Source organism: Panthera uncia, chromosome B4 (genome assembly GCF_023721935.1).
Source record: "Panthera uncia isolate 11264 chromosome B4, Puncia_PCG_1.0, whole genome shotgun sequence".
NCBI classification, from domain to species: Eukaryota; Metazoa; Chordata; class Mammalia; order Carnivora; family Felidae; genus Panthera; species Panthera uncia.
Window position 1 is genome coordinate 133,889,385 of NC_064809.1, and position 20,850 is coordinate 133,910,234.

The following is a 20,850-nucleotide window of genomic DNA, read 5'->3' on the forward strand; positions in this document are numbered from 1 at the left end:
GGCTTGACCCAGGGAAGACTCGGGGGTCGCCCCGCGTGCAAGGATACAGGGGCTTCGAGCTCGCGGCACCGCCCCTCCCGCCCCGCCCCCGAGGCGGGGCCACCTGTCCAGCCCCCTCCCGCCCCGCCCGTCCCGGCCCCGCGGAGACCTGGCTGACCCCGCCCTCCTCTCCCGGGAGCCCGCGCCCCAGGAATGCGGCGGCCGCGCGCGGCCAGGGGCGGGGCGAGGGGCGGGCCCGGCGTGGGGGCCGCTTCCGGGGCGGGGCCAGGTGAGTGGGCCGCACGGCGGAGCCCAGGTGAGGCGCCGGCCGGGCCGTAGGCAGGTAAGGCCCCCTGTCCGCGGGAGGGAGTCCGCCTGTGCCTCGCGTGGGGACGCCACGCGGGCTCTGAGGGTGTGAGGCGGCGGCCGGACGGGGAGGGAGCTCAGGTGGGCGCGGCCACACGTGACCCGGGCCAACCCAGCCGCCCCGCCCCGGCCGGCGGGGGTCCCTGCCCCTCACCGCCCCACCCCCACCCCCACCCCCACCCCCACCCCTGGTTTTCTTGGAGCGCGCTCCTCCACCCCCCCCTGCACCCCTCCCTCCCCGCCTCTCCTCCCTCCCCGCCTCTCCTCCCTCCTCGCCTCTCCTCCCCCTCCCCTCCTCTCCTCCCCCTCCCCGCCCTGCACCCCTCCCTCCCCGCCTCTCCTCCTCCTCCCCGCCCCGCACCCCTCCTTCCCGGCCCCCCTCCTTCCCTCCTTCTTCCTCCTCCTGCACCCCCTCGCCTTCTAGCCCTGCACCCCTCCCTCTCTGCTCCCCGCTTCTCCTCCCCCTCCTTGCCCAGCACCCCTTCCTCCCTGCTCCCCGCCTTCCTCCTCCTCTCCCTTTTCCTCTGTCTCCTCCTCCTTGCCCCCCCGCACCCTCCCTCCCCAGGTCTCCCCCACTTTTGTGTTTCCGTCTGGATAGGCTGTCTCAGTTCACACTTGCCGCCCCCCTTTTTCCTTCCCTAATTCGGGTTCTCCCATGAGGCAGGGTGGCACTTCAGGCACATCAGCCCCCCCTCACACCGAAGCAGGGAGGTGGGGGGCATCTTTCCACTTCCCAGATGAGAAAACAGGCAGAGCAGGCGCTAGGCTTATTCAAACTCCAGGCCGCTGGCTGGGCTGCTGGCTGGGTCAGCAGGGAGGATAGAAGCCAGAATCCGTGGGCCAGAAACAGATCCCCGGCCGGTCAGCTTCCGGAACCCGTCAGGAGAGAGGTCTTGGCTGCTTTCACTGTTCTCAGCCCCTGGCATCGGCCGGCCTGAGAATTCCCAGGGTCACTGACAGCAGCACTGGCTTGGGGGTCCCCGCTGCCTCGGGAGGTGTGTGAAGGGTGGTGGCTAAGGTCCCCGGAGAAGGCCCCGCAGAATCCTCAGGAAGCGGGGCACAGGGCAGGGCTTCCTGTGAGTCCTAGTTTGGTGGGGTGGGCACATGGCCTTGGCTGTCTGGCCACCACAGACTTTGAGGTTTTGTTCGCGTCAGAGGCTGGGCGGGTTCCAGAGAGCGCTGTGCTGTGCTCCAGCGTGTCTGTGAAAGGCAGTGTTGACGTTTGTCCAGGTAGAAACTCAAAATTTAAATTAAGACTCAACAGTAAACCTCCTTTGGGTGGTTTCTGTTGGCACTTTGGGGGCCTTGTTTGTGAGTTCCTCCTTTAATCCAACGCTGCGGGGGGGCAGGGGCGAACAGGGACCCAGGGTACTGGCCCGAGCCCAGCTACTCTGTGTGGACAGCCATCTGTCTCCACAGTCCCTGCCCACAGGGGACCCAGAGGGAGGCCAGTGGCTAGTGGGAGGTCAGGGAGGGCATCCTGGAGGAGGCAGCCATCGAACTGGAAGATGGATGGGAGGTGGGCAGGAAGGTATGCATGTTGAGGTCACCCAGAGGGTGGGGGATAATTCACCTGTAAGCTGGGCTGGAAATGCCTGTGGGGTACTATAGGTGGAGCCATCAGGAATTTACTTGGAAAACGTCACTGGAGTCATTGGAAGGTGACCTCAGCGAGGTGTTTTGAGGTCTGGACGCTGACTTGATGAGACATCCTGTGGACCAATGGCATCTCCCTACTAAGCTGGTTCCAGGCCAAGTCAGTTGTGGGCGCTTCAGTTAAAGAGGGGACAGTAAGAGCTCGGACCACCCGGATGCCCCCCGGGGTGCTTGTCTTTCCCCCCACCCAAGAACCCATCCCATTCCTTGATTCTAACCCTCTTTCAGGGATGGGGAAACTGAGGCAAGGCGGCTCGGGCGCCTTTCCGAGGTCGCAGGGCCAGTGAGTGAGTGGAGAGCCAGCTTTGATGCCCGCTGTGCTGTGGCTCCTTCCAGGGCACTGAGGTCTGCCTTCGTGGTGGGGACAGTCAGAGTCGGCCGGTGACTGCCCTTCTGATCTCGAGGAAATCGGCATGGCGATGTAAGAATGATGTGTTCAGTTTTTCAGATACATTGTTAAACGTTTCCCTCAATCCTTAAGTGAAAACCCATGCTCAGAGAACACTCGCTGGGTGTATCCAGAGGCTCCCCGGGCCTCCTGGGGCCCATTTGAGGGGAGCCCTTCCGGGTCCGGTACTGGGTGGGGATGGCCTGGAGGATGCCCCGTGTGGGGCTCTTGCAAGTGACGTACCGCTCCTGAGTCCTGTCCCAGCGACCTCACGCGGAGGCCCCGGGTGCAGTCCAAGTTTCCGGGTCCCTGGAAGGCTGGAGACCCGGCTGGGTCATGGCCACCGTTTGCTGACCTCTCAAACGGGCTGCGTCAGCAGGCTGCCCTGCGGCTCAGCGGGAGTACGTGGGCACTCAGTGGGGGTCGGGTGCTCAGCCTGACTCCCCCACCTCCCTGACCCCCGGCCGTGTGGCCTGCAGCTGCCAACCAGAGCCGTAGCCGCCCCGTGCCCTGGTGTCCCATTTGCAAAATACAGTGTTATTAGCTACTCGTGGGGTCGTCGGGGTTGTTAATTTGTGCGAAGCGCCTCCGAACACCTTTGTAAGTGTCAGTATCCGTTCTGCCCACTGAGCGCCGGGAAAGCAGGAAGGGCGAGCTTGTGTGGAACCCGGTCCTGCCCTTGGCCGAGGGGCGGAGCGGTTCTTTCTTCAGTGACGCTGGACAGAGCCGAGCCGTGAGTTAGCCCGGTGACTGTCCATCAGAAGGAACTGGTTTGGCAGGTCAGGAGTCCAGAAACTGCAGGGGAGCTGTCCCCTCCCTTCCCCCACTCAGGGTCAAATTAAAACCAGCCAAGAAAACGAGGGCGGGAGGTAGGCTGTCTGGGCTGGCACCGTTTGTTATCTTCAGGAGAGCTTTGGTGGTTGAAGCTGGGGAGGATTTTGAACCAGCGGGCCTGGGTGGGGCTTCTGGAAATTGCCTCCTTTTTTTTTTTTTTTTTTTTTTTTAACGTTTATTCATTTTTGAGAGACCGAGAGTGAGCAGGGGAGGGGCAGAGAGAGGGAATCCGAAGCAGGCTCCAGGCTCTGAGCTGTCGGCACAGAGCCCGACGAGGGGCTCGAACCCACACACGGTGAGATCGTGACCTGAGCCGAAGTCGGACGCTTAACCGCCTGAGCCACCCAGGCGCCCCTGGAAATTGCTTCTTCTTTAGACCTTGTTCTCCGCTAAGTTCTTGCTGCTTCTGAGGCTCCCGTAACTCCCAGGTCACCAGCTTCGGTTCTGTGCTGTTACAACACCTTGCGTTCTTTATTCATTTGTGTTTTCTTATTTATGGAGAACGTCAGATATTCAGAAGTAAGCAGGATCCCAGCGTCAACCATGGCCATGCTGCAGCCAAGCCTGGCCTAGGCTCCCCCCACCTGGGGCCTCCAACCCACTCCCCCCCACCTACTCACCTCTTGTCTCCCTTTCTTACTTGTGTGTTATTGTAAAGCAGCCGGGGCGGGGGGTGCTGCGCCGGCTGGAGACGGTGGACCAGAGCAGGCACGTGGCAACCTGGATCCTATGTGAAAGAGATTTCAAACCACCGAGCTCATCTGTTTATAATTCAGGGCTCACAGCTCAGCTTGGCGGGAGTTGAGGTGGGCGGGCTCTGGTGGAGGGTGACGGGCTGGTGCCCCAAAGTCGCCGCCGAGGAGAAAGGGCCCATTTGTAGTGTCTGCACGGAGCTGGGTTCTCGGGATCCCGTTTTAACAAGTCCACACTGCAGCTCGGCCCTCCTGAAACTGATCTGGTGAGGGCGGCCCGTGGTAACATCAGCCTAAGGGCCACAGAAACAGGCACACGTTTGCAGCCGGTGCAGGTTTACGGATGGGGTGAGGGCCACTAACCCTGTGGGGGAGTCTGCAGAGGGGGAGCCCTCTAACACGGTCCGAGGATAAAGGGTAAAGAGTATTTGGTCTCTGTCCCATTTCCTGGCAGGGGGCTCCTGAGAACCCTGGGCACCCTCCTGAGGGTGGTGTCTTTTCTTATTCGTAAAGGATCCCTTTTGACCTTGCCTGAGTTCATGCTAATGAGGCGACTCGGCTGGGCCCTCTGATAGCATGGGGATGGGGCTGGTGGCCAGAGTATCTCCCCCCCCCCAATCCTGATTAGAGGGTTAGAGCTTTCAGCCCCACCCCTCAACTTCCAGGGAGGGGCCATCCCCCACGGGCGTGCAGCCACGCCCGGCTCCCGCGGAAAGAACTTAAAAGGCTCAGGGAAGAGTCTGTGTCAAGGCCCTGGGGTAGGTGGGAGCAGCATGGGGTTTGGGAAAGCCTCGGATGCGCTGGGTTTCTGTGGCCGTAGCCATGGGAGAGAGAGAGGAGAAGGAGGCCCGGGGTGAGGGGCGAGGGTGGAGTCCAAGCTGGACTTAAACCCCGGGCAGTGGGGCCTTATCCTCTATGCCCCTGTTTTCTTGTTAGTAAGGCAGGGATAGAAATGCCTTTCCTTCATTCAGCGTCCCTTCCTTGCAAGGCTCCAGGCGCCCAGAGCAAAGTCCCATCAAACGATAATTTTCAAAAAAGGCAGAAAACCCTGACTGTCCTACTGATGGAAAAATGAACACAGTGAAAGATTTTATTTAACTTATGAGGGAACCAGGCACACGCTGTCACTGGTCGAAAGGATCTGAAGTACAGAGGCACTTGCAGATCGGGAGGGTCGAAATGAAAATGGAGGCGATTTGGGGCATTTTGGGGGAGGAGGGCGGGGAAGGGAGAGAAGCCCACCAGACAGGATGGAATTTGCACGTCTGTAGGCGAGAATTATTCGTGTTGCTCTCAGCCGACAGCAGTGTGCAGTTGTAAACTAGCTCCCAGGGGTGGGGTCAACCCCAAAGGGTGTTCTCTGTTCTGGACAAGGTGTAGTTTCCCATCAAGGCACAGGTTTGCTCACACGGCTACGAGAAGGCACCTGCGAGGGCTGGTCGTAAATGCCAGGGGGTCCGTTTGTAGCGTGAGATTCAAATAACAGTTCAAGACACTTGATGAGGAAGGGGGGGGGGTCCCGTTGCAGACACCAGCCGAGGATTCCTGGTTGAATCCTGGCCCGACACAGAGCAACACCTTGAACTTCCTGAAAGCAACAACGAGACTGAATTAACTGTGGTTGGGGCGGGGTGATGGGATGTGCCAGTGGTTCCTTTCCTCTTTGCATTTAAAAAAGTTTGGTTGACGATTTCCCACCAAATGTAGAGTCATTCTGGTTCTAGGCTGGAGTCAGGAGTCCTGGTTTTAAGATCCAGCTCTCCACTGACTTGCTGTGTGACTGGGGGCAAGTCCCTCACCCTCTCTGGGCCTCAGTTTTCTTGCTGTACAGTGAGAGTTGATGGCACAGTATGTTCACTGTGGTCCTGCCTTGTGTCGCTGTTTTGTGATTCTTTAAAGTTTATTTTTTTGTGTTTATTTTTGAGAGAGCGAGAGCGTGGGGCAGGGGCAGAGAGGGAGGGAGACACAGAATCCGAAGCAGGGTCCAGGCTCCCACTGTCAGCACAGAGCCCGACGCGGGGCTTCAATTCACGAACCCCGAGATCATGAGCTGAGCTGAAATCAAGAGTCAGACGCTTAACCACCTGAACCACCCAGGCACTCCTTTATGTTGTAGTCTTGAGGCGGAAGTTGTTCCCTGAAAAAAACCTGTTTGCGCTTAAGGTCTTCACCTGATTAGATGAGGCCCACCCCCCATTACGGTGCATCATCTGTTTTAAGCAGGGTCAGCTGATTGTAAACGTTAACGACATCTACAAATACCTCCAAGGCAGCATCTGAGCTAGTGTTTGACCAACAACTGGGCACCATTGGCCAGACAAGTTGACACATAAAATCAACCATCACAAGGCCAGTGGGACCAGACTCACCCTGGTGCCAGAGCCCTCTGCCCCCCTGGATGCCCAGCCAGCCAGTCGGCAGCGTTTGGGCTCCTGGACCTGGGAAGACAGGCCACCTGTGCCTGGCGGCCTTCCCGAGGAACCCCTGGGCTCCTGAGCAACAGCACTGAGGATGGGCTTCCTTCCCCTGCCCTGGCCGCACTCCCGTCCTGTGTGGGGTGGGGTCCCACCGACGGCCTGCAGCGGAGGGGTGTGGAGGGTTGGGGGAGGCCTCTGGTGCAAGCCAGCCTGCGGAGCACTCTGGGATGGTGGGGAGAGCCTGGGTTTCTTTTCCAGTGTAGGATTACGGTCGTGGGGGGGGAGGGCGGGCAGCTCACAGGGCTCCCCCTCCCCCAGACTAGCTGTTGCCACAAGGCACCGATTATGTGCGACGAGCCCACCATCTGGGCGTACAGACTTTAAAACAAATACAGCTGCCTGTGCATTTTGAGATAGGGGATCGGGGTAAGGGTTTTGAGCCTGTAAGGGAAAAAAGGAGTAAATATTACTCTGCTTTAACCGAAGCAGACTCTGGAGGAAACACAGAGCCTTCTTGCCTTTGGGAGCTTTGAACTCCCGACTCTGCCTCGCCAGGACTTCCAGATGTGCTGCGTCGCAGGGAGGCCTTTCCCCACGGGCAGTGGAGGAGGAAGAGGCCTGGGTCCGCTCTGGCTGTTCCCCCTGGTGGTTGGTGCCCCCTGTGAGGCTTTGAAGCAGGAATGTTCCAGAAGGATTCTCCTCCCCTGGGTCGGGTGGGTCCCTCAAGAGGTGCCTCCAGAAGATTGCTTTCAAGCTGTTTGTCTGGCTTGTAACAGGCTTATCATCCCAGGCTAGCCCACGAAAGGGGCGGGTGGGACTCTGGGGGTGGGGACAGGGTGGCCCCCTTCCGTCATCAGACATCAGGGAGCCCCTCTTGCCTGTTGTAAGGGAAAAGTGGAATGACGGGGTGGCGGTGCGTCCCCCCCACAAGGCTGGGTTTTCCCCCGCCCCAGGCAGCAACGGCCCTTGGCACCCCTGTGCCCGGCCGCCAGCCTGGTTGGGTGGCCCAGGGACGAATGACTAACCTGAGGAGAGTTCTCGTCTCACCAGGCTTCCTGGCCACCGCTCCTCGCAGACCAGCTGCCGTGGCCGCGCCCAGAGTGAGGGCGCAGGCGATTGAGTTTCTTTACTCAGTTTCTCTGCCAGCAGCAGGGCCTCTCAGCCAGGCCCGGTGTCCCCCTCCTGTCCTCCCAGGTCCCCAGCCAGCTGCCTCCGGCTTGGGGAGAGCTGGACTGGGAAGAGGGCCCGGCGTTCCTGACGCGCACAGAGTGGGCCTTGGGGTCCGGGTCGGGCGGTGCGGGGCCTCCCCTGCCTGGTGCTCTGTGCACCCCGTTCCTGCCAGGGATCAAGCCCGATCCCCTGTGTGCACCCCGGCCCCGGCCGGCTGGCTGTGCGGCCGTCACCCCATCTACCTTCCCTGCCCTCAGAAGCCGTGGCCTCCAGGGTCAGGTGACCTCAGGAGTCAGTGTCGTGGCTCCCAGAAGTGGGAAATGGGGAGAGCCTAGGCACGCGCACCAGGGAGAAGCTGTGAGGAGCCCAGAGCAAGTGGAGGCACCCTGGGGCTGACTCGGGCCTGTGTGCACAGCCCCTTGGCCTCAGTTTTGTTCTCTGGTAAATGGGGACAGTGGCCTTTCTCAGCGTGAGGGGGCCGGGCAAGGGCAGCATTCCAGCTTCGTAACTCCCATCTACGTTGTTTTTTTAAGTGTTTGTTTATTTATTTATTTATTATGAGAGAGAGAGCCAGGGGAGGGCAGGGGGGGCAGAGAGAGAGAGAGAGAGAGAGAGAGTGTGAGGGGCGGGGGGGGGGGGGGGGAGGGAATCCCAAGCAGGTTCTGCATGCTCAGCATAGAGTCCGACGGGGGGGTTCCATCCCACACATGTGGGATCATGACCCGAGCCGAAATCAAGAGTTGGACGCTGAACCGACTGAGGCAAGCAGCCGCCCCTACAGCTGTTTCTTGGTCACAGTTGTCCAGAGTGCAGAAACTGGTCAGAAGAGAACACACACGTGCATGATCCAGAAACTCGTGCCGTTCGTTACGGAGTCGCTGTCTCTCTCTCTACCCCTCCCCCACTCATTCTCTCCCCACCCCCCCAAAAATGAATAAACGTCAAAAAGTTAAAAAAAAAAAAAAAAGTGACAGGTTGTCTGTAACCCAAACCGGCTTACGCGGAAGAGAGGATTTATGGGATCTTTGCATTCAGGTGCAGCTGGATCCAGGCGCATAGTGTTTAGGGACTGTTTCTCTATCTTGCTGTGTCTTCTGCCTTTGGCTTCATTTTTTCAAGTTCCAGGTGGTGACCTTTGGTGGTTCCAGGCCCATGTCCTCCAGGTTTGGGCACAGCAGGACACATTTAAGAAGTATCTCTTCTCAGGGGTGCCCGGGTAGCTCAGTCTTTGTTAAGCGTCCGACTCTCGATTTTAGCTCAGGTCATGATCTCACGGTTCGTGAGTTAGAGCCACACGCTGGGCTCTGAGCTGGGAGCCTGCTTGGGATTCTCTCTCTCCCTCGCTCTCTGCCTGTCCCCCACTGTGTGCCCTCTCTCTCTCTCTCTCTCAAAATAAATAAATAAACTAAGAAAAAAAGAAGTATTCTCAGGAGCTTCGATAGAAGTCTCAGAGTTCACTCTGGTTGGAACAGCAGGGGGCATGTGGTCACTCCTGAGCCCATCTCCGCGGCTCAGGGAATTTGGTGCCGTGACTGGCCAGGCAAAGACCCCTGGTTCTGTCCTCGGTGCCCAAAGTGGAGCTTCCTTCAACGTTGCACAGGCTGTGTGTGCATATGGTGTGCACACGGACTCTGCACGTGTGGACGTACGTGCATGTGTGCGTGTGTGGGGGAAAGCCGGTGATTACCGGCGGGGGCGGGGGGGGGGGATGCCGGTGGCCAAGAGGACACCTGTCCGCTCTCTCCAGCCAGGAACCCCCCGCCCGTGTGACTGCAGGCCTGGACTCTGCATAGCGTGTGTCCCCAGCATCGTCCTGTCGTGCACGCGGTGTAGGCAGCGGGGGCCGGGGGGGCTGTGCCCTGGCGTTCGCTTGAAGGGTGTTTCCTTCATTCCTTGAGCCCTCGTGTGCACGTGTGTGTTCAATGTCCCCGGGTTCCGTGTGCTTCTCCCTCAGGGTGTCGGAAGGACCCCGTGCCCGGACCCCTGAGAGGTGGCATCGGAGCCGTGTGCTGGGCCACCCTGGAGAGCAACAGAACATGTCCCAGCCGGACCTGGAGGAGCTGGCCGAAATAGGTAAGCGCGTTCTCCTTCCAGCCTCGTCCCGCGAGGAGGCCGTTGGCGGATGTTTGCTTTAAACAGATACTAACACGCTTACGTGGCTGGAAAAGTCTAGCCCTGTAAGAAGGGCTTGGCGAGGTTGTCCTTCTCCCTCATCTGGGGTCTTACCCCTTCCCCACCCCCGTTAGCCCCAGGTAGTGACTTTTTAATCTTTCCAGGGTTCTTTTTTTGCAAATTTGGGTGAGCCCCTCTGAGATGGGGCCACCTTCCTGGGTTGTTATGAGGCTCAGATGGGATAACATCCTCATTCACTGCTTGAGGCTACCCGCCAGGGTGCCAGCGTCCACATCCCCATCTTCCAGACAAGCAAACTGAGGCCCGGGGTGACTGGAACACCCGGCTGAGGGCACCCCGTGACAGGGGCCAAGCTGCGGGGAGGGCCTCTGCATAGACCCACCCCTTGGCGGTTTGGTTAACATCACGTGTGCACGTGTTTCCGCGCGAGGCTGTTCCTGCTACGCGCACCGGGGCCAGGCCCCCCCGTTCGTCTCCCTCTAGTGCACATCTGTCCTCAAGGTTCGCAATAACCCGGAGTGGCTCCCGAGGATCCGCCGAAGGCCCGTGGCCCTGAGAGAAATGACTTTCCGTTCTGCGATGCAGCATCAGTGCGTCACGCCCGATGCTGGGGGGAGCCTTGGCTGCGTCTGCCTGTGCTGCTCGATTCGGGCTCCCGGGAGCCCGCCATTAATTACGCCTTCCGGTTTGCTCCCCTTGCTGCTTTAAGGCGTGCGGCACAGTAAAGCGTCTCTCGCTTGGGTCCATACGGGGGCAGGACAGTGAGCCCGATGTCAGCGGTGTGGTTAGGGATGCGGGAAGAGCATCCTTGTTTCCTCCGTCCGCTGCCTTCCTTAAGATGGTCCGGTCTGTTCTGCCTCCTCACGTTTCCTTGTGGCCGGGCCCCCGTGTGCCGAACCGTTGTTTTCGGTTTTTTACGGAGGTGAAATTAACATGGCACAAAAGGAGCCATCGTGAAGTATTTAGCTCATGCGTAACGTGTAGTGTATCCACCTGTTAGAACATTTGCTTCGCCCCAAAAGGAAACCCCACACCCCATTGGGCAGTCACTCCTTCCCTCAGCCCCGGGCAGGCATCAGTCTGCTTTCTGACTCCGTGGATTTATCCGTCCCGGGCACTTCGTGAAAATGGAATCCCGCATCCTGTGGCCTGGCTTCTTCAACGTAGCCTAATATTTTCAGGGCGGTCTGTATCGTGGCGCAGGTCAGTACCACGTTCCTCTTGCGGCCAAATAGTACTGCATCGCGTGGGCAGCCCACACTGTGTCCACTCATCCATGGACGGACACGTGGCCGGGGCCACTTTCCGGCTGTTGTGAAGGGTGCTGCCGTGACCTCGGCGCGCACTTGTATTTGTTAGAATTCCCGTTTCCAGTTCTCTGGGGCGCACCGTTGCCTCCGACTCGCTTTAACATCGTACACGGCTCGCATGTCAGCGTGCTTCCGGCAGCCGTCTTCCCTCCGTGTCTCTTCTCTTAGCAGGACCCCAGGCATCGGGTGTAGGGCCCACCCTGATCCAGTGTGACCTCGTCTGAACTAATTTCCTCTCTACAGGCACTGTTTCCACATAAGGTCACATGTGAGCTTCCAGGCAGACGTGAATCTCGGAGCAACGCTCTTCCACCCAGGACATCTGGGGACCGCAGTCTGCTCTCACCCGAAATTTGAAGGCCCCGTTCTGTTTCCCGTCGGAAACACCTCCGTCTTGATTTGTTTTATTTATTTATTTATTTTTTTTAATTTTTTTTTTTTTAACGTTTATTTTTGAGACAGAGACAGAGCATGAACGGGGGAGGGTCAGAGAGAGGGAGACACAGAATCCGAAACAGGCTCCGGTTCCGAGCCGTCAGCACAGAGCCCGACGCGGGGCTCGAACTCACGGACCGCGAGATCGTGACCTGGCTGAAGTCGGACGCTTAACCGACTGAGCCACCCAGGCGCCCCAGTCTTGATTTGTTTTATATGAAGGAACCTCACCTACTAAAATTAAACTGGGAGACAGCACTCCTTCCTACTTCGAGGCACAGTGACCCCCTTCTGCCCTCAACCCAGCCACGGTTTCTTGCCGGCTGCCTGGATCCACATTTTCCAGGAGGGCCTGGGTTGCGATTTGGAGTTGGGAAATCAAGTGCAAATCCACACTCCACTGCCAATGAGCATTGTGACCTTGGGCAACTCATTCCCTGTCTCTGAGCCTCAGTTTCCACTCCTGTCAGCGTGGAGGACAGGATTCACCCCAGGTCTCATTTTATCCCTCCGTGGTTGTGCCCACTGAGCAGACGCATAGTGGGTGCACAGGAGGGGTGGGTGCATAGTGGGCGCAAAGCAGAGATGGGGCATGGTGGGTGCACACCGAACAGACGCATAGTGGGTCCACAGGAGAGGTGGGTGCCCACTGAGCAGACGCACAGTGGGTGCACAGGAGGGGAGGGTGCGCACCGAGCAGACGCACAGTGGGTGCACAGGAGGGGAGGGTGCGCACCGAGCAGACGCACAGTGGGTGCACAGGAGGGGAGGGTGCGCACCGAGCAGACGCACAGTGGGTGCACAGGAGGGGAGGGTGCGCACCGAGCAGACGCACAGTGGGTGCACAGGAGGGGAGGGTGCGCACCGAGCAGACGCACAGTGGGTGCACAGGAGGGGAGGGTGCGCACCGAGCAGACGCACAGTGGGTGCACAGGAGGGGAGGGTGCGCACCGAGCAGACGCACAGTGGGTGCACAGGAGGGGAGGGTGCGCACTGAGAAGACGCACAGTGGGTGCACAACAGAGATGGGCGCACAGTAGGTATACGCTGAGCAGACGCACAGTGGGTGCACAGGAGGGGAGGGTGCCCACCGAGCAGACGCATAGTGGGTGCACAGGAGGGGAGGGGGTGCACAGGAGGGGAGGGGGTGCACAGGAGGGGAGGGTGCGCACTGAGCAGACGCACAGTGGGTCCACAGGAGAGGTGGGTGCCCACCGAGCAGACGCACAGTGGGTGCACAGGAGGGGAGGGTGCCCACCGAGCAGACGCACAGTGGGTGCACAGGAGGGGAGGGTGCGCACCGAGCAGACGCACAGTGGGTGCACAACAGAGATGGGCGCACAGTAGGTATACGCTGAGCAGATGCACAGTGGATGCACTCTTGAGGCATGGTGACTGTCCTGTGAAGAGACGCCGGGAGGCTCCCTCGTTGCCCATCTTTCTCAAGAGCACAGCTGACTTCCCGTAATCCTCATTGTGTGCCACAGAGCTGCAGAGGGACGAAGAGAAGGCGGCCGCCCTGAGCATAGCGAGAAAGCCCTTGGTGGTGCCCACACCTGGCCAGGACCCCGCGCTCAGCGTGAATCACCCCTTCTACGATGTGGCCAGACACGGTATCCTGCAGGTGGCAGGTGGGTTGCAGCTGGGCGGTCCCAGGATTCCCGACAGGTGCCAGCGTTTCCGTGGGCCCCGTGGGGTGGGGGGTGGGTTCATCGGGCTGCCTCCCCATTGCCTCCCTCTCCCTGGCGTTGTTAACCAAGGGCAGTGCTGTGCTGCTTCCTCAAAGGGAACAAACACCTGTCCGGACGGAGAAGACGAGCCTCCCCTACGGCCAGCGGCGGGGCTGGGGAAACGTGTTGCGTCGCTGTGACCAGGCGCGAGGGGATCGGGGCCGCTTGGTGTGTTTCTCACGTGGGCAGCGTGTGGGTTGATACGTGGAGAGACGTGTGAGAGGAGGTTTATCGTAGGGATTGGCTCTCTCGCGACCGTGGAGGCGGAGAGGTCCCAGGGTCTGCCTTCGGCAAGCCGGCGGTGGCACTCCCAGCAAGCTCTGGAGATCCGGGAGCGCCGGGGGCCCCTGTCCGCGGGCTGGAGAAAGTGGATCTCCCGGCTCAAGCACAGAGCAGGTTCGCCCTGTGCCCCTTGTTCTGTCGAGGCCCCCGCCCGCGCTGGGGAGGGTGCCCTTCCTCACTCCGTTCAGACGCCGCTCTCCTGTGCAAACACCCTCACGGACACGCCGAGAAGGAACATCTTCCCAGCCGCCTTGGGCCTCCCTTAGCCCAGTCGAGGTGACGTGTGGAGTTAGCCATCGCAGGCGCGGACCCTGGCACCTCACTGCTGCACTAAGATCCGTAAACATTAGCTCCTGTCCCCACTGAGCTGGAATCTTGTCAAGGAAAGAGGAATGGTTTGCAACAGTTGGAGGCTCTGGAGGCACAGATGGGCGTCCTTTGTGCACACTCAGCTCGGAGAGACGAGGAGAGGGTGGGGGTTGGACAGGTGGTCAACTGTTTGAAGCCCCAGGTGTTCCTTCTGGAGAACCTTTAAGGTTTAGGTAGCAGGGGAGTTGCCTGGGCAGCTCAGTCGGTGAAGCATCCAACTTCGGCTCAGGTCATGATCTCACGGTCCGTGAATTTGAGCCCCGCGTCGGGCTCTGTGCTGACAGCTCGGAGCCTGGAGCCTGCTTCGGATTCTGTGTCCCCCTCTCTCCCCCTCCCCCTCCCCCAACACCGGACCCAGTGTGGGAGCACAGACCAGGTACCCACCAAAGGAAGGCAGGAAATAGAGTTATTTTTCCTGAGAACAAAACATACATTATTGGTATGCAGTGGGTTATTTTTACTTTTTAATTTCTTAAATTTCATTTTTTTTATTTTTTAGGGAGGGAGCATGAGCAGGGGAGGGGGCAGAGGGACAGAGAGTATCTTAAGCAGGTTCCACACTCAGCACGGAGCCTGACGTGGGGCTCGATCCTACAACCTTGGGGTCGTGACCTGAGCTGAAATCGAGAGTCAGACACCCAACCGACTGAGCCACCCAGGGGCCCTGCAGTGGGTTATTTTTAAACGAATGGATGAAAATTTTTAAATCTCCTCTTTTAGGGTTCTAGTATGGTCAACCTCTATAGAAACAACCCACTCTTTTTTTTTTTTTAAGTTTATTTATTTTGAGAGAGAGCCTGCACGGGCAGGGGAGAGGCAGAGAGAGAGAGAGAGAGAGAGAGAGAGAGGGAATCCCAAGCAGGCTCTGCACTGTCAGCACAGAGCCCGACGTGGGGCTTGAACTCATGAACCGCGAGATCATGACCCGAGCCGAAATCAAAAGCTGGCCGCTTAACCGACTGAGCCACCCGGGCGCCCCTAACCTGTCCCAGTCTTTACAAATGAAGCCCATCGCATACAGACCGCTTCCCATTAGATCTTTTTGTACTTTTGAGGGTGGCTGCTTAGCGGGAACCGTGTTCTCAGTGCCTCACAAGGGTGTGCTCAGGAGTTCGCACTTGGTGCTGGTGGCTCTGGGGAGCCTGAGGCAGAGGAGTGGGGCTTGTGGTTTAGAGCGACCCTTCTTGCCGCGGTGTGGAGGGTGCTGATGGCAGCCGCAGGGGGACCCAGCGGGAGCCAGGACAGAGGGCCGAGCCTGTGCTGTGGCGGTGGCGTGGAGAAGAAGGGATGACTTTGAGACAGATTTTCAATGTCAGCCTGGAGGAAAAGCAGAAACCTACCTGGGAAGGGTTTGCCGCACGGTAGGGTGAGGTTTCCAGGGGTGCAGGAGATTGAATCAAGAGCCAGGGGCCCTGGGAAGTAAGTTGGGGGCTCATTGCTCTTTTTAATTTTTTTTTTAGGTTTATTTATTTTTGAGAGAGAGACAGAGTGAGCAGGGGAGGGGCAGAGAGAGAGAGAGAGAGAGAGAGCGAGAGAGAGAGCATCCCAAGCAAGTTCTGTGCTGTCAGCACAGAGCCCGACGCGGGGCTCGAACCCACGAACCCTGAGATCGTGCCCTGAGCCGAAGTCTGACGCTCATCCGACTGAGCCACCCAGGCGCCCCTGATTTCGGTATTTTCAGTGGTCACCGTCCGGAGCTTAGTCGGGGGCCGGGCTGTGAGCCCAGGGGGAGATTAACCTGGGGGAGAGTGGGGTGGGCAGGGGGAAGGTTGGAGCCAGAGCAGCAGAGAGGCTGGAGATGTGATCCAGAGACACAGAGGAGGCGAGTGGCAGAGAAGAGGAGGACAGGAGGATCTGGTTCCACTGGGTGACAGGTCACCACCCCACACCCAGATCTTCGCCCCCAGGTTAGACCCCAGCCAGGCTTCCCTGCAGGATGCAGAAAAATGGGTCTTCGCATTTCCTTCCTCTCTGCAAAAAGATGAGCAGCCCTGAAACAGACACCCAAGGAGACGAACTCCCAAATCACTCCTGGTTAGATGGCCACTGCCTTTATTATGCATTTTAATCGTCCTTCACGCGGAGCGGATGACGGATCGTCTGGAGCGCGTTCCGGGCGATGGCTCTGGGAAGCATTTCTTTATTCATAAACTGGGCCTCTCCCGCCTTGGAGACAGTGAGCGATGCTGTGTTGTGCACAGCGAGGGGAGGGATAGGGGTCATGAATTACACTGAGGCCTCGGAGAATCTGCATCTTATTGATGGTTTTCATTTCCTTGCACATTATATCACTTTGAAGCCCGTTTTCGATACGCTGGCCCGTGTTACCAGAGAACGACGAAGGGGTGTTTACTCACATTGACTGATGTCATTAATGCAGATGCCGCCTTGACTGCTTAATAAGCAGGATCCCGGACGTCCCGGGGATGCCTCAGGGCTGCCGCGCAGGCGTGCACGCGGGAGGCCTCCCTGCTGCCACTGCGGGGTCCTCAGGGGCAGAGGACCCCGTGCAGGCCGGGGGTCAGCCAGCTGCAAGCGTGGACCCGGCCCCGATGCTCGCGTGGCCTCTCCGGGCCTCAGTTTCCTCTTCTGTAAACGAAACAGCACACCTGGAGGCACCCGGCGTCAGGCCTGGCACGTGGTAACGGGTCGCATTTATTGAGCACTTACTGCGTGCCGGTGCAGAGAGGCTGGTGTGGGGCTGCCCGGCTGTGGGGGGCAGGGACTCTGTCCCCGGGGCCAGGGCCGGCCTGTGCCTCCCTCCCTCGCTTTTTGTTCACTTTTTATGATGGAAATTTTCCGAAGCGTCAGCTGCGGAGAGCACAGTATGAGGGACCCAGGTTGTTTGCCATTGCACCTGCCGTGAGAGTTTGTTCAATCTGATTAGTGCTGTGGGCGTAGTTTGGCGGGACGTTTGGAAGTCTACTGATACGAAAAGAAAATGCTGGGGCACCCTGGTGGCTCAGTCAGTTAAGCATCCGACTCTTGATTTCCGCTCAGCTCAGGATCTCACGGGTTCGTGAGTTCCAGCCCCGCGTTGGGCTCTGTGCTGACGGTGCGGAGCCTGCTTGGGATTGTCTCTCTTCCTCTCTTTCTCTCTCTCTAAATAAGCAAACAAACATTAAAAAGGAAAAGAAAAAGTTAAGTTAGTTGCTTTTTTGGTTTTGAGGAGAGGAGAAGGCCTTCCATAGTAACTCAGCATCTTGCAAGTTGAGGAACCTCGCACAGTGAGTGTTCGTGATGAGTGAGGGAGCCATTCAGTGGTTTATACAAGCAGGAGGCCCCCACAGGGCAAGGACCCGGGCCGGATGCAGGCGCCGGCCTCCCAGCCCCTCCCCGCGTCCTTGCCTCAGTGCCGTGCCCGTGTCGTGCGCCGCCCAGGGAAGCTTCTCACCCTTGTTCGCAGATGGCGGATGGCAGGGGCTCACGCTGCGTGGCCGAACTGAGTCCAGACTCCTCGGCTGGGGATTCATTCTTCTGACCTTGACCTGCCCCGTCTCTGCACACCCCCTGCCCTCTGGGCCCGCTGACCCGAGCTGGCCAGCAAGGGGCCTGTCAGCAGCCACGGGCCCGGGAGCAGGGACAGGCCGTGAGCCCCTCCCGCCCTCCTCGACAAACCAGGGAACGCGTGGTCTGGGGAGGGCTCTGGGGTCTGATGGAGACCCGCTGTGTTCTGGCCTGGCCCGGAGGGTTGGGGTCCCTGGACACCAAGTCCCTTGGGTTTTCCGGGAGCCTGAGTTCACACTTCTTGCCCGGAATTTCCTGCTGTTCACCCTGGGCCCTGGGGTGGCCTTGCTGCACCCCTGTGTGGCGGGGCATCTGGTCCCTGTGCCTGTGCCCCCCGCTCCTCTGTGAGGCTCTGCCCTGCCTGGCATTGAGCTCTGCTCTGCTCCTGTCTCTCGCTTCTCGCCGTCTTGGGGTGGGGACATTCTGCTTCCTGCCTCTTCTCAGCCTCAGTGGTGCCCCAGTGTCACCCACCAGGACCCTCTGTGGATCTTGACTGGGTGGCTTTGGTGGGGGGAGCTCACTCTTCCCTGGGATCCACTGGCCTGGGCAGCTGTTCCTCGTGCCCACAGGCCCCCTGGCCCCGCGTCCACTCCCAGGCCATCGTCACTCTGCACCAGGGACCTTCCGTCCTTGATGCTGTCTCAGCGGTTGTCCGTAGCTGTGCCCGGTGCTCCCCTCTTGGCCCTGCCCCTCCCCCTCGCCCCTCCCCCCGCAGCTTGCCAGACTGGCTCTGGCTCCTGTGTCCATCCTCCCCCACCCTCCGTGAATGGCCCAGCAGCCCAAGCCAGCATTGGGGGCCCCTCCCCAGTCCTGGGGGTCTCTGTCCCCTGTCCCCTGCTCCTCCCATCCCCCTCGCAGTCTCTACTTGGGACATCCCGCTTCAGGCCATCCTCACCCGCAGCCAAAGGGCCTGCAGAATAACCCATCAGATGGTGTCCCTTACTTACCCTCCTCACCGGCTCCCCGCCGTCAACCGGGTAAAGTCAGACCCTCACCCTCCTCGTCCCTGGGGCCTCGACCTCTTCTCACCATCATTTCCCGTCACACCTTGCCGCCCGCGATGGCACGTCTGCATCAGACCCCGTGCTGTTCCTCGGCTGCCCAGGGCGTCCCGTGAGCAGACGCCTGCCCTGCCCTCAGCCAGGCCCCGTCCGCAGAAGAGGAAGCTTCATCTCCTCTCTCTGGAGCTCGGCCTCTGCTCCTCTGGCCTGGTGGGTGACGTCTGTCCCCGCCCCGCGGTGCACCCCTCGGGCACGATTGACCACGGTGGGGGTGCGGGGTCGTGAGACGCGGCGGGGTCAAAGAATGTGTCTGGACTTTGTCCCCGGTTCTTGGGAAGTAGCCTCTAAATCCTTGGAATCCCCAAGTGATAGGAGGAGCTTTGTGACTCCTGCTGGTTTATGCCAGAGGGGAGGCTCATGGGGGACCGCCGTGTCGCGGGTGCCACTGAGACAGCTCAGGATGGAGCTGCTGTGCCAGGAGCGACCAACTGGGTCAGAGAGTCTGGGCGTCGTGACCTCCAGGGGCTGGAGACTGCGTTCAGTCCACAGCCAGGGATTCAGTCGGCAGTGCCTCCGGATTGATCGGTCGAGCTGCGCCTTGACTGGGTCACAGTTCAGTCAGCCACGTCCGTGTGATGAAACCCCGGAACCACTCTGGATGCGCCTGCCCTGGGCGGTGGCGACATGGCGGTGTTCCAGACTGCACGGGGAGAGGGCACGGGGGCTCCGTGAGCAGGACCCTCCCACACAGCGCCCCGCGCGTCTCCCCTCTTGGCCGGTCTTGACTGGTATCCTTTATGATAAAACGTAAGTGAGCGAGTGGACTATCGATCACAAGGGGGTAGTGGGGACCTCTGGATTTGTAGCCAGCTGGTCAGAAGGGGGGGGCGCCTGGGGACCTCCGGCCGGCGTCCGCCGTCTGAAGCGAGCACCGTCCTGTGAAGGATGGATCCCCTCACCTGAGAAGCGTGGCCTAAGCCCAACCACGTGGAAGTCACTGCAGAAATAGCCTGGCCTGCCAGAGCCCCCGCGGCTTCTCGGGGGCTTGTGGGGCTGGGCCGAGACCCCGTCCCCGCATCACTGCCCTTCGCCCAGATCGGTGGGGCCGGGCGGGTGTCGCGTCTGGTCGTTCTCCCCAGAGCCGAGTGCACGGTGGCTCTTCGGCGAGCGTTTGCTGACCTGGTCTTCCATTCGCCATATGACTTCGCGCATCCCAGACTTTCCGCTTGGTCTGATGCCGGATGATGATGCCGTGTGTTCTTGACCTCTTACCACGGACGTTAGCAATGTCTTTCGACCCTGGGAGGAATCGATTCCTTGTTTCTTGAGTAGCCACACAGACGATTCCCAACCTGAGAAGCGATGCCGTCCTTTTCCCTCGGGCCCCACAGGCGAGCCCAGACTCAGGTTGGCCGTGGGCCCCTGGCCCCCGAGATGGCAGAAACAGCACGTGGGAGACGCTTTTCTTCTTCCAGGCACAGCCATCGAGGCCCCCATTTGGCAAAGCGGATCACCGTGTGGCTCGCGGTGCAGTCTTTCCAAACAGGGCCTTTCTAAACAAATGGGAAGCATGACCAGAATCCCTAAGGAGCCCATGAGATGAGAAGGTGCTGTGTCTGGAAACCAGAACAGCGCCAGAATTCTGAATATCAGAGAAGCTTCCAGGCCCCTGGGAAGAGCCACACGTGTCCTAAATCACAAGCAGCTGCCCCGGGCGTGTGCAGGGGGCCGGGGCATGAGCGTGCGTGCATTTCTGGTTCGCCCGATTCAGAGTTCTCATCCTTCCCATTTCAAGCAAACCCTTGAAACAGATGCAAATGCTTCTTCGCCACGAAAGTGAGTTCACAGTTGTGCGATTTCTCAGACAGTACCTGTTCTCCTCAGGCTCTACAACGCGCCTTTCAGTCGATCAGTGACTGATTATCGGACACAATCTGGGCACAGGCAACGGGCAGCGAGCCTGGGTTCTGGGGCACATGGTTAGACACCGGCCCTTGGGGAGCGTCCCCCCTCCACTGTCCCTTGCGTGGTGAGCACCACTGTGTGGGGACAGTCACAGGGTCACCTGGGCCACGCCGGGGGGGGGGGGGCAGCACCGATCATCAGGGCTCCTGCACCCTGTGAGGTCCTGTCCAGGAGTGACCGTCCCCCAGGCCACCCAGCCTTCTCCAGGGCCCGGAGTCCTGGGGACGCCCCGGAGGACACTCGGTGTGGGGAGGAGGCAGCAGACACTAGCTTTGAAGGCAGAGACGTCCAGGTTTCAGTCCTGGGGCCCTCAGCCCCGTGTGGCTTTGCACAGGGCCCATTGCCTGTTTGTAAAATGGAGACATTGTTCCCAGCGTGCAGGCTGGTGGTGAACATGAACTTGGCTAATGTGCACAGAGCATCCGCAGTAGATGCTCCTTAGGTGCCGCCTGCCAGCCACCTGGGCTTCTCAGCTCGGCCGGCTGCTCAGGAGGCTTCCTGTTTCCATTAATGCCTGTGGGTGTCCCTGGAGAAGGTGGCCTCGGGTGCGGGCGGGCCTCACCCCCGTGTCTGCTCCTGCAGGGGAGGAGGGAGGCCTCGGGTGGGGTGCGGGCGG

At 59.7% G+C, this 20,850-nt stretch overlaps 1 protein-coding gene across 1 annotated transcript in view; it reads left to right on the forward strand.

Moving 5' to 3' along the window:
- The first annotated feature begins 247 nt into the window (after positions 1–247).
- Positions 248–20,850, forward strand: part of ARHGAP8 (Rho GTPase activating protein 8) — a 59,646-nt gene continuing 39,043 nt past the window's right edge. Inside the window, exons 1-3 of the mRNA XM_049626505.1 lie at positions 248–322; positions 9,457–9,575; positions 12,868–13,011. Coding sequence (XP_049482462.1) covers positions 9,539–9,575; positions 12,868–13,011 — 181 coding nt within the window. The 5' untranslated portion in view covers positions 248–322; positions 9,457–9,538. The remainder of the gene's footprint in view (positions 323–9,456; positions 9,576–12,867; positions 13,012–20,850) is intronic.